Source organism: Bubalus kerabau, chromosome 10 (assembly GCF_029407905.1).
Source record: "Bubalus kerabau isolate K-KA32 ecotype Philippines breed swamp buffalo chromosome 10, PCC_UOA_SB_1v2, whole genome shotgun sequence".
In the NCBI taxonomy this organism is placed as follows: domain Eukaryota; kingdom Metazoa; phylum Chordata; class Mammalia; order Artiodactyla; family Bovidae; genus Bubalus; species Bubalus kerabau.
This window is the reverse complement of record NC_073633.1, coordinates 105,547,966-105,563,795: the sequence shown is the minus strand read 5'-3', so window position 1 is coordinate 105,563,795 and position 15,830 is coordinate 105,547,966. Positions and strand designations below refer to the sequence as shown.

Below are 15,830 nucleotides of genomic sequence, written 5' to 3'. Positions count from 1 at the left end.
AATAAATATTTGGATCCTTTATGTAAGTAGTTCTATGTGATAGAAAGCTGCAAAAATGTTCTCTTATTTTTATTTCTAGCTGCAAAAGTGTTAAGTGTATGTTCTGTTCATTATCTTTCCTCTGTAGAATTTATGCAGGTACCTGCCTCATGCCCTAGTTCTGTTGAATCATTCTTGTTATTTATAGACCAAAAATTTTTTTTAAATTAAAAATAGAGGTGTTAATTTTCACTCTAGTAGTTGTTTCATATGGTTCACAGAAACTAAGAAATGGTTTTGTTTCATTTTGCTACTTTATTTCTGATAGGATTTTTTTTATTTCTGATAGAAATGTAAAATTCTGGTTTTTATTTATTGAGGAATATAATTTTCTGATATGTAGACTTTTGGGCTACTTGGGCTTTTGGACAGGATTCTTAAATGATTCTCAAAATAAGTTTCTTAACAATGAATCTGATCTATATATTTTTTACAGATATTTGATATTTCTTGGGATTTGTACCAGCCAAATAAACTTGTCAGCTGTGGTGTAAAACATATCAAGGTACTAGAAGAGTCTTACTTATAATAGTCATGATTACTTATTCTCTGCTACTAAGCACACATCACACTGCAATTTATACACACACACACACACACACACACATACATACACACACACACACACACACACGCATATATATGTTTAAAATCAGAAGCCTCAAAGGACAAAAAATTGTGACTTACCCATTCAAATAGCTAATGAATTCTCTCATCAGTGAAACTTAATGATATTTAAATTTAAGAGCTTCATGATTTCTGTGCATAAATATAGCTTGTTCTTTTCCTTTCACTAAGTCCCAGTTTCAGTCTGTTATTTTCTTCTAAATCAGAGATTATCAACTTCGGCTGCATATTAAAATCACCTGGGGGAAATTAAAGCATAGTATACCCAAACCCCCACTGAGATGTACTGAGAGAGAATCTCTGGAGAGTGAAGCCCAGGTATTCAAATGATTCTGATGCTCAGCAGGAGTTAAGAACTGTTGTTCTAGAATCCACCTCGGTGCTCTGCTATAGAGTGACCACTGGACAGATGTGGCTCTTGAGCATTTGAAATACCAAGGTGACTGAAGAAATGAATGTTAGCTTCGCTTTCATTGCTAACCTATTCCCAACTTTTTAATCTAAGTTTATGTAGTTTTTTTCTCCCAGAAAACTAAGGGAAATAGCATATTTTTAAAAATATTCCAGTTCAGCCCCCTTTGTTCTTACAGTGAGGATTGAAGCCAGTGTCCATCCGCTGTGACATTGAGGCTAATGGCAGCACTGGGGTGAGGAGGTGGACATTGAGTGCTGCGGAAGCATAAGGGGCTTCCCGGGTAGCTTCTCGTCTCCTGCCCTAATATAGCATCAGAGTACTGGAGACATTTATATTAGGAGCCTTCTTTGGTCATTTGATTATACTGTGTGCTTTTTAGTTCTGGAGTTTATGTGGAAATGCTCTGACCCCAAAACGAGGGGTCTTTGGGAAGACTGGTGACCTTCAGACCATCTTGTGCCTGGCCTGTGCAAGGGATGAATTAACATATTCTGGAGCACTCAATGGGGATATATATGTTTGGAAAGGAATCAATCTTATACGAACAATACAAGGAGCTCATACTGTAAGTATATTTAAATATTTTGAATACTTTTAGGTATTAATTACTTACTTCCTTGTCTTAGAATGAAAAGTTCCATAATATAGCAGACATTCTAATCAATTCAGTTACTTGAAAACTGCTCTTACAATTGAATTAATTTGTCTATTTGTTTTCAAGATTTCAATGAAGAAACATTATGCAATTAAACTAGTATAATTAGTATTTTGTTCAAACCATTGTTTTAGTATGGTGCCTTTTTCATTATTGGAAAAAGCTTGTTAAATTTAACCTAGAAGAATTCTAGATTAACCACATTAGAATAAAACTAGTGCTTTTGTGGCTAATTTACCAGTGGGAAATTTGGGGATAGTACTAGAATAATATTAACTTTTTAATTTTAATATCATTGATTAAGTGAGTGACAAAGAAATTTTTCTACTTCATGAGATTTTCATATAATAAGTTACCAAACCAGGAAAAAAGATCTGTTGTTAAAACCTTTCAGTGTTTTTTCAGAAAGAATCTCACAGACAAGGAGAGTGAAGTCACGGGGGAAAGAATGAGAGAGGAGATAGGGAGTTTGGGAAGGACATGTACACACTGATGTGTTTAAAATGGGTAACCAACAGGACCTACTGTACGGCACATGGAGCTCTGCTTAATGCTCTGTGGCAGCCTGGATGGGAGGGGAGTTTCGGGGAGAATGGATGCATGTCCTTTTGCTCTTCACCTGAAACTATCACAGCATTGTTAATCAGCTATACTCTAATACAAGATCAAATTTTTTTTAAAGAAAACCTTTTAGTGTTTTTTGACTTGGTCCTTTTAGCAGTTGGGTCCCTCACATAGTGAAGGGAACTAGAGAGCATAGAGCCGCCATATTGTTATCAGGAACATCTCAAGTAGAAAAGCTATTAAACATATAAACATGAGAGCTTCCCAGGTGGCATAGTGGTAAAGAAGCCACCTGCCAGTGCAGGATATACTAGAGACGTGGGTTCAGTCGCAGGGTCAGGAAGATCCCCTGGAGAAAGAAATGGCAACCTGCTCCAGTGTTCTTGCCTGGGAAATCCCATGGACAGAAGAGTCTGGTGGACTACAGTCCATAGGGTTGCAAAGAGTCAGTTAGTCATGTCTGACTGAGCACACACACACACACACATATTAATATGAATCACTATTAAATATATAATACATTCCGTGTTAAGTATACTTAAGAACTGCTTAGAGCAGGTGTTGCTTTCAGCAAAATGTCTGAAGACCAGAAATCGCAGATTCTAGCTAAAGTTGTGGCATTTCACATTTTGTACCATCAGTATAAAAATACCAGTTTGTTCCTCATAGTCATTAGCCCAGGACGTGATCACTATTGTAAATTTTTGCTTATCTTCTGGGTAAAAAATATTAACTATTTGTTTTAATTTTCTTTCCCATCTATTTGTGAAATTTCTTATATTTACTGACTACAGTTGACCCTTAAACAACATAGGTTTGAACCTCAAGGGTCCACTTGTATGGGGATTATTTTCAGTAGTAAATACTGCATGTGTGTGTGCACGTGCATGCACACTTATGCTCAGTTGTGTGTTATCTCCCAGAGTTGGCTCAAACCCGTATCTATTGAGTTGATGATGCCATCCAACTATCACATCCTCTGTCACCCTCTTCTCCTGCCTTCAGTCTCTCCCAGCATCCGGGTCTTTTCCGGTGAGTCGGCTCTTCGCATAGGTGACCAAAGTGTTAGAGTTTCAGCTTTAGCATCAGTCCTTCCAATGAATATTCAGGATTGATTTCCTTTAGGGTTGACTGGTTTGATCTCCTTGTAGTCCAGGAGAAGAGTCTTTTCCAGCACTACAGTTCGAAAGCATCAATTCTTTGGCTCTCAGCTTTCTTTATGGTCCAACTCTCACATCCACGCATGACTACTGGAAAAACCATAGCTTTGTAGTACTACACAGTTTGTGGTTGGTTAAATTCACTGCTACTGTGGAACTTCAGATATGGAGAAATCTTGGATGTGGAGGTTCACTTCTAAGTTATACTAGAATTTTTGACTCCACTAGAATTTTTGACTCCACAAAACTCCTGCATTGTTCAAGGGTCAACTGTACTTGAATTTCCTTTTCTATTAATCGACTTTACTTATCCTTTGCTCTTTTTTTTGTTATTGTTGTTGTTGGATTTTATTTTATTTGTGTGTTAGTTATACACATTGACATATACATACACATTTTTACAGTCATACACATTGCAAGAAGAAATGGAGTAGCCATTATGGTCAACAAAAGAGTCTAAAATGCAGTACTTGGATGCAATCTCAAAAACGACAGAATGATCTCTGTTCGTTTCCAAGGCAAACCATTCAATATCACAGTAATCCAAGTCTATGCCCCAACCAGTAATGCTGAAGAAGCTGAAGTTGAACGGTTCTATGAAGACCTACAAGACCTTTTAGAACTAACACCCAAAAAAGATGTCCTTTTCATTATAGGGGACTGGAATGCAAAAGTAGGAAGTCAAGAAACACCTGGAGTAAAAGGCAAATTTGGCCTTGGAATAAGGAATGAAGCAAGGCAAAGACTAATAGAGTTTTGCCAAGAGAATGTACTGGTCATAGCAAACACCCTCTTCCAACAACACAAGAGAAGACTCTACACATGGACATCACCAGATGGTCAACACCGAAATCAGATTAATTATATTCTTTGCAGCCAAAGATGGAGAAGCTCTATACAGTCAACAAAAACAAGACCAGGAGCTGACTGTGGCTCAGATCATGAACTCCTTATTGCCAAATTCAGACTTAAATTGAAGAAAGTAGGGAAAACCACTAGACCATTCACGTATGACCTAAATCAAATTCCTTATGATTATACAGTAGAAGTGAGAAATAGATTTAAGGGACTAGATCTGATAGATAGAGTGCCTGATGAACTATGGAATGAGGTCTGTGACATTGTACAGGAGACAGGGATCAAGACCATCCCCATGGAAAAGAAATGCAAAAAAGCAAAATGTCTGTCTGAGGAAGCCTTACAAATAGCTGTGAAAAGAAGAGAAGCAAAAAGCAAAGGAGAAAAGGAAAGATATAAGCATCTGAATGCAGAGTTTCAAAGAATAGCAAGAAGTTATAAGAAAGCCTTCCTCAGCAATCAATGTGAAGAAATAGAGGAAAACAACAGAATGGGAAAGACTAGAGATCTCCTCAAGAAAATTAGAGATACCAAGGGAACATTTGATGCAAAGATGGGCTCGATAAAGGACAGAAATGGTATGGACCTAACAGAAGCAGAAGATATTAAGAAGAGGTGGCAAGAATACACAGAAGAACTGTATAAAAAAGATCTTCACGACCCAGATAATCACAATGGTGTGATCACTCACCTAGAGCCAGACATCCTGGAATGTGAAGTCAAGTGGGCCTTAGAAAGCATCACTACGAACAAAGCTAGTGGAGGTGATGGAATTCCAGTTGAGCTATTCCAAATCCTGAAAGATGATGCACTCAATATGCCAGCAAATTTGGAAAACTCAGCAGTGGCCACGGGGCTGGAAAAGGTCAGTTTTCATTCCAATCCCAAAGAAAGGCAATGCCAAAGAATGCTCAAACTACCGCACAATTGCACTCATCTCACACGCTAGTAAAGTAATGCTCAAAATTCTCCAAGCCAGGCTTCAGCAATACGTGAACCGTGAACTTCCAGATGTTCAAGCTGGTTTTAGAAAAGGCAGAGGAACCAGAGATCAAATTGCCAACATCCGCTGGATCATGGAAAAAGCAAGAAAGTTCCAGAAAAACATCTATTTCTGCTTTATTGACTATGCCAAAGTCTTTGACTGTGTGGATCACAATAAACTGTGGAAAATTCTGAAAGAGATGGGAATACCAGACCACCTGACCTGCCTTTTGAGAAACCTATATGCAGGTCAGGAAGCAACAGTTAGAAGTGGACATGGAACGACAGACTGATTCCAAATAGGAAAAGGAGTACGTCAAGGCTGTATATTGTCACCCTGCTTATTTAACTTATGTGCAGAGTACATCATAAGAAACACTGGGCTGGAAGAAGCACAGGCTGGAATCAAGATTGCCAGAAGAAATGTCAATAACCTCACATATGCAGATGACACCACCCTTATGGCAGAAAATGAAGAGGAACTAAAAAGCCTCTTGATGAAAGTGAAAGAGGAGAGTGAAAAAGTTGGCTTAAAGCTCAACATTCAGAAAACTAAGATCATGCCATCTGGTCCCATCACTTCATGGGAAATAGATGGGGAAACAGTGGAAACAGTGTCAGACTTTATTTTGGGGGGCTCCAGAATCACTGCAGATGGTGACTGCAGCCATGAAATTAAAAGATGCTTACTCCTTGGAAGGAAAGTTATGACCAACCTAGATAGCATATTCAAAAGCAGAGACATTACTTTGCCAACAAAGGTCCGTCTAGTCAAGGTTATGGTTTTTCCTGTGGTCATGTATGGATGTGAGAGTTGGACTGTGAAGAAAGCTGAGTGCCAAAGAATTGATGCTTTTGAACTGTGGTGTTGGAGAAGACTCTTGAGAGTCCCTTGGACTGCAAGGAGATCCAACCAGTCCATTCTAAAGGAGATCAGCTTTGGGATTTCTTTGGAAGGAATGATGCTAAAGCTGAAACTCCAATACTTTGGCCACCTCATGCGAAGAGTTGACTGACTGGAAAAGACTCTGATGCTGGGAGGGATTGGGGGCAGGAGGAGAAGGGGATGACAGAGGATGAGATGGCTGGATGGCATCACTGACTCGATGAACGTGAGTCTGAACTCCGGGAGTTGGTGATGGACAGGGAGGCCTGACGTGCTGCGATTCATGGGGTCGCAAAGAGTCGGACACGACTGAGTGACTGAACTGAACTGAACACATTGCAAATATTTCCTCAGTCTGTTTGTTTTTACTTATATCTTTTCTCATGTGAAAAATTTAAAAATTTTCCTTTATGGCTTGTGGGTAACTGCCATACTATAAAGTTCTTTCACAGCCGAAAGTTACATAAGTGTTCTTCTGACTCTTTTCTAACATATTTTTTTTATAGTTAGAATTTTGTCTGTATGTTTTGGTTTTGTCTGATTCATTTTTGTATATGTTATAGGTTTAACTTCATTTTCTGTTATATTATTAATTACCATTTTGGTCATATATGAGTTCCTTGTATGCACATAGATTTATTTCTGGGTTATCATGTTTTTCTGGTGCATTTGGCTGGTGTTTGCCATATCAAACAATTTCATGTGGATTTCTACTGTCACATGTAGTGTATTTTCTTAAAAAGCATATATTGTTAAATTATTTTATTCCCTCTTCTAGGCAGGAATTTTTAGCATGAATGCTTGTGAAGAAGGCTTTGCTACTGGCGGCAGAGATGGCTGCATTCGCCTTTGGGATTTAACTTTTAAACCAATTACTGTGATTGACCTCAGGGAAACAGACCAGGGGTACAAAGGTAATGACAGAGCAGGTACCTCGCCAGGCAGAGTCGAAGTGTGCCAAGGGTGGTCTCTTTCTCTCAGCAAATTTAAAGTGTGTTTATAAATGTAAATGAGGCTTACATCGCTCCTTCATACTGGATATATTTAATTAAAATCCTTCTGCTGATGAGGAATTTTGCCTGAAGACTGTGTAGGTTTACTGTTATGACAAAGTTCCTTTTCTTGTCTGATGCCAGCTCTAATGGGACCCACAGAGAGATGTGATAAGTACTTACTTTGGTCACCTTAAATTTTGGAAACATTTTACTATTTGAATGCTAAATGTAACTTTAGCAAATAAACTGTTGAAAATAGTGAGTTGAGAGTTAGAGGAACTTTTGTTTAAGATAGTTTAAGTGCAATCTTAACTTATTTTAACTTAATTTAAGATGGTTTAAGTATATGTGAGTTTTTCCTCCATCCAAATTTGTCAGCAACCAAGATATAATTTTTTCTTTGGAGGATTTTTAAAAATTTGATGTAATAAAACAGTCTTTCACTACAAAAGTAAACATATTACCCACTAGTGTTGTATTATAAGAGTAGGATTGGAAGTTACACAGGTCTATGTTTATGCCATATTTTAGTCACTTATTAGACATGTGACCTTGGGCTGCATACCATCATCTGTAAAATGAGAAAAAGAAATATCTCAGAGGATTAAATGAGCTAATATATGTAAAAATTTTAGGAGAGTGTCTGGTACATAATGATCGTCCAGTAAATGTTGGCTATTATACTGTTTTCAAGAGTTTTGCTGAGCATTTTTGTACTGTAAAGTTTATAAAATAATTTGACACTTCTTCTTATTTGATTCTCATAACACTATAAGTTACACAGTACCTCATTGCTGACCATACTATATAGATGAGGAAACTGAGGGAAATACCAGCTTTCCTGAGGTTGCAAAAGGGATTGTATACAGAAAAAGTAGAAATCTTTCTTCTTAATGATTTTATGAGCACATTGAAGAGGTGAAATATAGACACATAAAAATCAGATTATTCTAAGAGAAAAATAAAACAATTCTATGGTGGTAGTTTGAGAAGGCAATGGCACCCCACTCCAATGTTCTTGCCTGGAGAATCCCAGGGACAGGGGAGCCTGGTGGGCTGCCGTCTATGGGGTTGCACAGAGTCGGACACGACTGAAGCGACTTAGCACCAGCAGCAGAAGCGTGGTTGTAGTTATGAGCGTCCCTAGTGGCTCAAATGGTAAAGAATCCACCTGCAATGTAGGAGACCTGGATTGGGAAGATCCCCTGGAGGAGGGCATGGCAACCTTCTGCATTATTCTTACCTGGAGAATCCCCATGGACAAAGGAGCCTGACGCACTACAGCCCATTGGGCTGCAGAGTCAAACACAACTGAGTGACTAAGCACATGAGGGTAGCCCCTGAATAATTACTCTGTGGATGACATGCACTGTGTTACAAGACGTTGACTGAGGAAGTGATCAGACTATGACTGATGTTGACTAATGAGGAAGAAGAGTGTATGTCCTGAAGGATGGGTAGAAACTGGGTATATAAAAAGAAATATTTCACATACAAAACAGTATGGATAAATGAAGAAAATGTGTTCCTTCCATCTTACACCTCAGGTATAAAAGATACAAAAATTAATAGGGGTTTAGGCAGATTAGCATTCTGTTATTACAGTACTGATCTTAAGTACAATTCCATTTTGACTAGGTTTGTCTGTGAGGAGTGTGTGTTGGCGAGGAGACCACATTCTAGTTGGAACACAGGACGGCGAAATTTTTGAAATTGTGGTTCATGAAAGAAACAAGCCTTTCCTAATTATGCAAGGGCATTGTGAAGGCGAGTTGTGGGCACTTGCTGTCCATCCTACTAAACCTTTGGCCGTGACTGGAAGCGATGACCGTTCAGTCAGGTAAGCAAATCACAGAGTGATTGCATAGGCTGGAATTTGTCCTTAGAGCAACAGAAGAAAAACTTAAAAAAAAAAAAAACCTTAGTTTTAAATTTTATCAGCTTTGATATAACAAATGAACATAACAGATGCCAACAGTGTATAGCATTAACAACTATTTATAAGATTTGGGTTTTTCTCTTAAAAGCCTAAGTTGGAGTTTGTTTCATATAAAAATATACAGAACTACCTCCTCTTTTAACAGCTATATAATATTCCCCTATGTACTATAGTTTATTCAGTTAAACTATCATTTGGTGGAAGTTTAGGTTCTTCCAGTTTTGTACTTCTAAATGCAGTGCTTGCAGTGAATATCATTGTACCTTTGCTGTTTAGTCCATGTGTAAATAAGAATATTTCTGTGATAAATTCTTATTAGTGTTCAAAAGATGCATGCATTTTAAATTTTAATAGTGCCTTACACAGAGGCAATAACAATTTACACACCTGTCAGCAACATGTGACAGAGCCTTTTCTCCCACACTCTTGCCAGCACTAATCACCCCAAACTGTGAAAAATGATACCTTGTTATGTTTTAAAATATGCTTTTCTCTCATACTGAGGGATCTTGAGTATGTTTTCATATGTTTAGAGGACATTTATATTTCCTTTTCTTTGACTTGTTTGTTCAAGCTCTTTGCATATTTTCTCTTAGTTCATTGGTCTTTTTCTAATTATGTTAATATAGGATCCTATACCTGTCTATATATGCAAGCAGCAATTAGCCTTTTGTCTATGACTGGTTTTTTTTTTTTAATTTTTTTTTTTTTAATTTGGCTTTGTCCAGCTGACAAAAGCCTCAAAAAATTATGAACCGCGCTCTCTATATTCCTCCTAAACCCTAACCATTATGACTGGTTTTTAAAGTGTGATTCCTAGACCAGCCGCATCAACATTACAAGGGAACTAGTAAGCAATGCAAATTTATCATGCCTTATACAGGACCTTGTATAAGGAATCCACCAATTTAGGATTTTCTAGACACTAAAGTTTGAGAAGCACTGATCGGTGATATCGGTTGAGATACTTTTCCCACTTTGATACTATCTTTTGTCCCCATTTCATCTGTATTAATATTTCCATTTGTATCTCTAAAAGATAACTCTAAACACCACCACAATACTGTTATCACTGTATTCCTTTTTGCTTCTTAGAATTAGACTTATAATAAGGTCCATTTATTGCAATTGTTAATATGTCCTTTAAATCTTTTTTATTCTATAGCTTCCCTTCTTCCCTTTTTGATTTTTCTCTTTACAGTTTATTTGTTGAGGAAACCTAATATTTGCCCTTTAGAGTTCTCCACATTCTGGATTTGAATACCTATAGTATATTTTAATGCATTCCCTCTTCCCTGTATTCTGTAAACTGATAGTTAGATCTAGAGTTTGATGAGATGCAGTTAGGAATTTTCACTTAGAATATTTCCTAGGTAGTAATGTGTATCCTTGTTTGATGGTAATATGTAGTCTCCTTTTTGCCATATTTGCAGCCATTGATGGTTGTTATCTAGATCAGTACTTCTCAAACTTTTAAAAAATTGTTGCTCTCCTAATGAGACTTAAAACGTTGCTCCCCCTAATTGCACTCCTTCCCTGTGAAATTTTAGCACCACAAAAAATTGTATGTATGAATGTATTAGTATGAATGTGTGTATGTATATATACATATATGTGTTTGTACTGTGGCACTTAAGAGAGCCACAAACTACTTGTAATATTTAAGATTTTCACCCCTAAGAACTAATTTTTAGCTTTTGAGGGGCAATATTACCCCTGTCGAGAATATGTGACCTAAATCTGTTATGTTATTGAGTTTCAAGTAGTGGTATTCTAACTCTTTCATTCATTATTCATTTTTTAGCTACCATGTTTGTATAAAAAGAATTTCTCCTCATTAACTGTTTGATTATCCTAGATAAAATTTGCACAGGAAAAGCAGAAAAGTGTATAATTCTTTAATATTTACAAGTAAAAAATACTTGGTTCCATCGAATCCTTTCTATGGCCTATTCACATTTCTTGCCATTTTTTTGTGCATTGTAGATATCTTTCTCCTTTGTTTTTAGCAGCTCCTTACATATTATGGATATTAAACCTTTGGAATGTAAGTTGCAAATACTTTTCACCACCTTGTTACTTGCTTCTTTATTATGCTTAGATCTTTTGTCATGAAAAAGTTTTTGTTGTTATTTTGTTTTATGCATATGAATTTATCAACATTTTCTTTTATGACTTCTGAGTTTTCTAGCATAGAGAAATCCTCCCTAAGGTTAAAAAGTTTTCTAGTATATTCTTCTAGTGTATTAGTGGGTTTATTTTTTATGTTTAACTCCTAATCTTTGTAAAATTTACTTCAGTGTAAGAAGTGAGATGGGGATGCAACCTGATTCTTTCCAGGTAACTACTGATATTTTAAGTGGTATGTTAATCAATCATGCCACTTACTATCTTTGTGCTACTTGGTTTTATGTAGATAGAAGATGCCATAGCACTATCCACATGGAAACTTGGTGTGGGGCTACACTTTACTCACATGATTTGCTTAGGAGTTTCTTCCATTTTAGGAGGACAGCTGGTACTGGCTGCTTTCATAAAAAGGGCAGCTGGTCCTTTAAAAAGTAATTGTGTTGCCTGAAAACTGGGTTCACCTCTTGGTGGGTGCCAAACCAAAAGACACAGTCAAACCAAAGATCAAGAGAAGAAAGGATGTATTACTACCTGCAACACGTAAGAACACCAGGATCTTTCCCAAACTAGCATCTCCCCAAATAGCAAAAGTGGGGAAGTTTTAATTGGAAAGTGTTATAGGGCAAGTCAGGATTTTTAGCTTCTGTTCCTGACACAAACTCAGAACCAACAATGGTTAAATCCACTGGAGAAAATGAAGTTCACTGTTAACATTATTGGTTCTAAAAGACATGATTCAAGATTGTGTGTGTATGTGTGCAAAATTGTGAAGAAATAATATGGTGAATAATCGTAAGGCTTTAAACACCTTAACTTTTATAGGCTTTATAATTTGTCTATAAGCCATTCCCCCCTACATATTTTTTACCCCAGTCTGAGTCCACTTGACATTGTGCTGGATGACTGCTTTCTCACTAGTGTCTTTGAAAATATTCTAGCCTGTAGTTATTCCATGCAAACTATTCATAAAAGCTAATTCTTTATCACTTCAAACTTGGCATTGACTCCTCAAATAAACCACTTAGTAGTAACAATAACGTTTGTTGACTTATCAAGACTCTAGGAAAACCACTCAAAAGTATTTGCCTTTTTTTTACCATGTTCGTGGATCGGAAGAATCAATATAGTGAAAATGAATATACTACCCAAAGCAATCTATAGATTCAGTGCAATCCCTATCAAGCTACCAATGGTATTTTTTTACAGAGCTAGAACAAATAATCTCACAGTTTGTATGGAAATACAAAAAACCTTGAATAGCCAAAGCAATCTTGAGAAAGAAGAATGGAACTGGAGGAATCAACCTGCTTGACTTCAGGCTCTACTACAAAGCCACAGTCATCAAGACAAGTATGGTACTGGCACAAAGACAGAAATATAGACTAATGGAACAAAATAGAAAGCCCAGAGATAAACCCACACACCTATGGACACCTGATCTTTGACAGAGGAGGCAAGAATATACAATGGAGAAAAGACAATCTCTTTAACAAGTAGTGCTGGGAAAACTGGTCAACCACTTGTAAAAGAATGAAACTAGATCACTTTCTAACACCATACACAAAAATAAACTCCAAATGGATTAAAGATCTAAACATAAGACGGGAAACTATAAAACTCTTAGAGGAGAACATAGGCAAAACACTCTCCAACATAAATCGCAGCAGGATCCTCTATGACCCACCTCCCAGAATATTGGAAATAAAAACAAAAATAAACAAATGGGACCTAATTAAAATTGAAAGCTTCTGCACAACAAAAGAAACTATAAACAAGGTGAAAAGACAGCCTTCAGAATGGGAGAAAATAATAGCAAATGAAGCAACTGACAAACAACTAATCTCAAAAATATACAAGCAGCTCCTACAGCTCAATTCCAGAAAAATAAACAACCCAATCAAAAAATGGGCCAAAGAACTAAATAGACATTTCAAAGAAGACATACAGATGGCTAACAAACATATGAAAAGATGCTCAACATCACTCATTATCAGAGAAATGCAAATCAAAACCACAATGAGGTACCATTTCATGCCAGTCAGAATGGCTGCGATCCAAAAGTCTACAAGCAATAAATGCTGGAGAGGATGTGGAGAAAAGGGAACCCTCTTACACTGTTGGTGGGAATGCAATGTAGTACAGCCACTATGGAGAACAGTGTGGAGATTCCTTAAAAAACTGGAAATAGAACTGCCATACGACCCAGCAATCCCACTGCTGGGCATACACACCGAGGAAACCAGAATTGAAAGAGACACATGTACTCCAATGTTCATCGCAGCACTGTTTATAATAGCCAGGACATGGAAGCAACCTAGATGTCCATCAGCAGACGAATGGATAAGAAAGCTGTGGTACATACACACAATGGAGTATTACTCAGCCATTAAAAAGAATACATTTGAATCAGTTCTTTTGAGGTGGGTGAAACTGGAGCCTGTTATACAGAGTGAAGTAAGCCAGAAAGAAAAACACCAATACAGTATACTAACACATATATATGGAATTTAGAAAGATGGTAACGATAACCCTGTATGCGAGACAGCAAAAGAGACACAGATGTATAGAACAGTCTTTTGGACTCTGGGGTTGGGGGGGTACGATTTGGGAGAATGGCATTGAAACATGTATAATATCATATAAGAAATGAATCGCCAGTCCAGGTTCAACACAGGATACAGGATGCTCGGGGCTGGTGCATTGGGATGACCCAGAGGGATGGTATGGGGAGGGAGGTGGGAGGGGGGTTCAGGAGTGGGAACACGTTTACACCCATGGCGGATTCATGTTGATGTATGGCAAAACCAATACAATATTGTAAAGTAATTAGCCTCCAATTAAAAAAGTATTTGCCTTGTTTTTAATTAACTGTTGGTGTTATTCCCAAACCGTCAACTCTGTAAGCAACTGTTCTCACCCAATGGCTAATTGTCTTAAACAAATTTATTTTTTCTGGAGAGATTTCTTCAGTTGCAACAATCCGAAATGATTTAGTTAATCCATTACCAATAAGCAACTTTCTTTGCTTGTCTAAAAAAATGAGCCACTTGTTTTTTTTTTTTACTTTGTCAGTAGGTTTTTTAAAGTAAAACCTCATTTTAATTTTTGAATGTGTAAAGAAATTCTGCTACAATGAGATTTTAAATTTTCTAATTTTTCTGACCATTGCTTTCCTGTGAGTTGAAAATATCATGATAAGTGCTTAGTCTGGTAATGTTAATGTACCTTTGTACTCTTTTAGGATAGCTATAATATCATTGAATAATAAACATAGTGCTTTACCATCTAATTCAGTAGTTGTGTAATCCACACTCTACTGTGCCTTAAAACACAACATTCATTCAGTTTTCTCTTTTTTCTTCCTTGTTATGATGTGATGGGTATGTATTGGAAATAAAAAATAATAAAATGCCCTGATGTGACAATACACACAGCAGTTGAGATTCTGTCAGGTTATTATAGTGTCAGTGTAATTTGTATCAAAGGAGCAGAACGAGCTGACGAGGGCCACCATCTGCCTCTGTTCTGTAAGCATTCAACCCTGCCTCTGCAGCGTGAAGGCAGCCACAGACAGTATGAAAACAGAGCAGGGTGGCTATGTTCCCATAAAGCTTGATCTGTAGACACTGGAATCTGAGTTTGAATTTCATATAATTTTCTCATGACTCAAAATGTTATTCTTTGATAATTTTTTTCAAACATTTACAAATGTAAAAATGAGGGGGATCAAGAATGCACAGTAGGAAGATGTGGTGCTCACTTCCCCTCCACAAATACATCAAAAGTATATCTACATATGGAAGCATTCTCACAGAAAACTAATTGGAAACTGGCAGAACTCCTATACAACTAGAGCTGCAAGAAAGATCTTCATGTGACTTGGTAGGATGGAAATGAAAGTATCAGGTTGGAACCTGCACCCCTGGGAGGGATTTGAAAGGAGTCAGTCTGCATGGGAGGACCTAGCCCTGGAGAGCGAGCAGGCTGAGCCACAATCTGGCCGTACCAGTTCTAGGGTCCAATGCAGAGGAGATAAGCCCCCTTGCTTTCTGGGACAGCCATTGGGACAGAGGCCTCAAGTCTAGACTCTGCTTTGAAGGAGTGGGCACACGTTGACTTGCCAGTACCCAAGATGGAGAGAGCCTTGTGCTGTTGGCTGCTACCACACCCACACTCTCCAGTCTGAGCGGAGCGAACGTCCTGGCCCCGCTCACTCCACCACAGCCTGGCACACGATTTAGGCCAACCAGGCCCTGGGAAATGACACAGAGACAGACCACGGGGCTCAGGGTGGTAGCGACCCTTGTCATCACACACAGGAGCATGCAGCAGTTGGCCTCCCAGCAGTGTTCCCTGGTCCCACCCACTGCACACTGCAGATTCGTGCTCGACCTGGCGCAGACAGATCCTGGGCAAAGACTGCCACTGAGGCAGCCCAGATCTCTGGCAGCAGTGCAGCCCCTCAGTTCCTGCAGCCACAACACCCTGATGCCCAGCCTCAGCCTGTTCCGCACCGCAGCCTTGTAACAGATCTGGGCTGAAGATAACAGAGGAAGGGATATAATCTCAGCCTGCTTC

At 38.0% G+C, this 15,830-nt stretch overlaps 1 protein-coding gene across 2 annotated transcripts in view; it reads left to right on the top strand.

Moving 5' to 3' along the window:
* The window catches only part of EML5 (EMAP like 5), a 168,413-nt gene that overhangs the window by 39,256 nt on the left and 113,327 nt on the right, over positions 1 to 15,830 (top strand). For both annotated transcript variants that reach the window (XM_055538847.1, XM_055538848.1), the window contains exons 4-7: positions 476 to 544; positions 1,461 to 1,646; positions 6,967 to 7,102; positions 8,822 to 9,023. In XM_055538847.1, the coding sequence (XP_055394822.1) occupies positions 476 to 544; positions 1,461 to 1,646; positions 6,967 to 7,102; positions 8,822 to 9,023 (593 nt within the window). The remainder of the gene's footprint in view (positions 1 to 475; positions 545 to 1,460; positions 1,647 to 6,966; positions 7,103 to 8,821; positions 9,024 to 15,830) is intronic.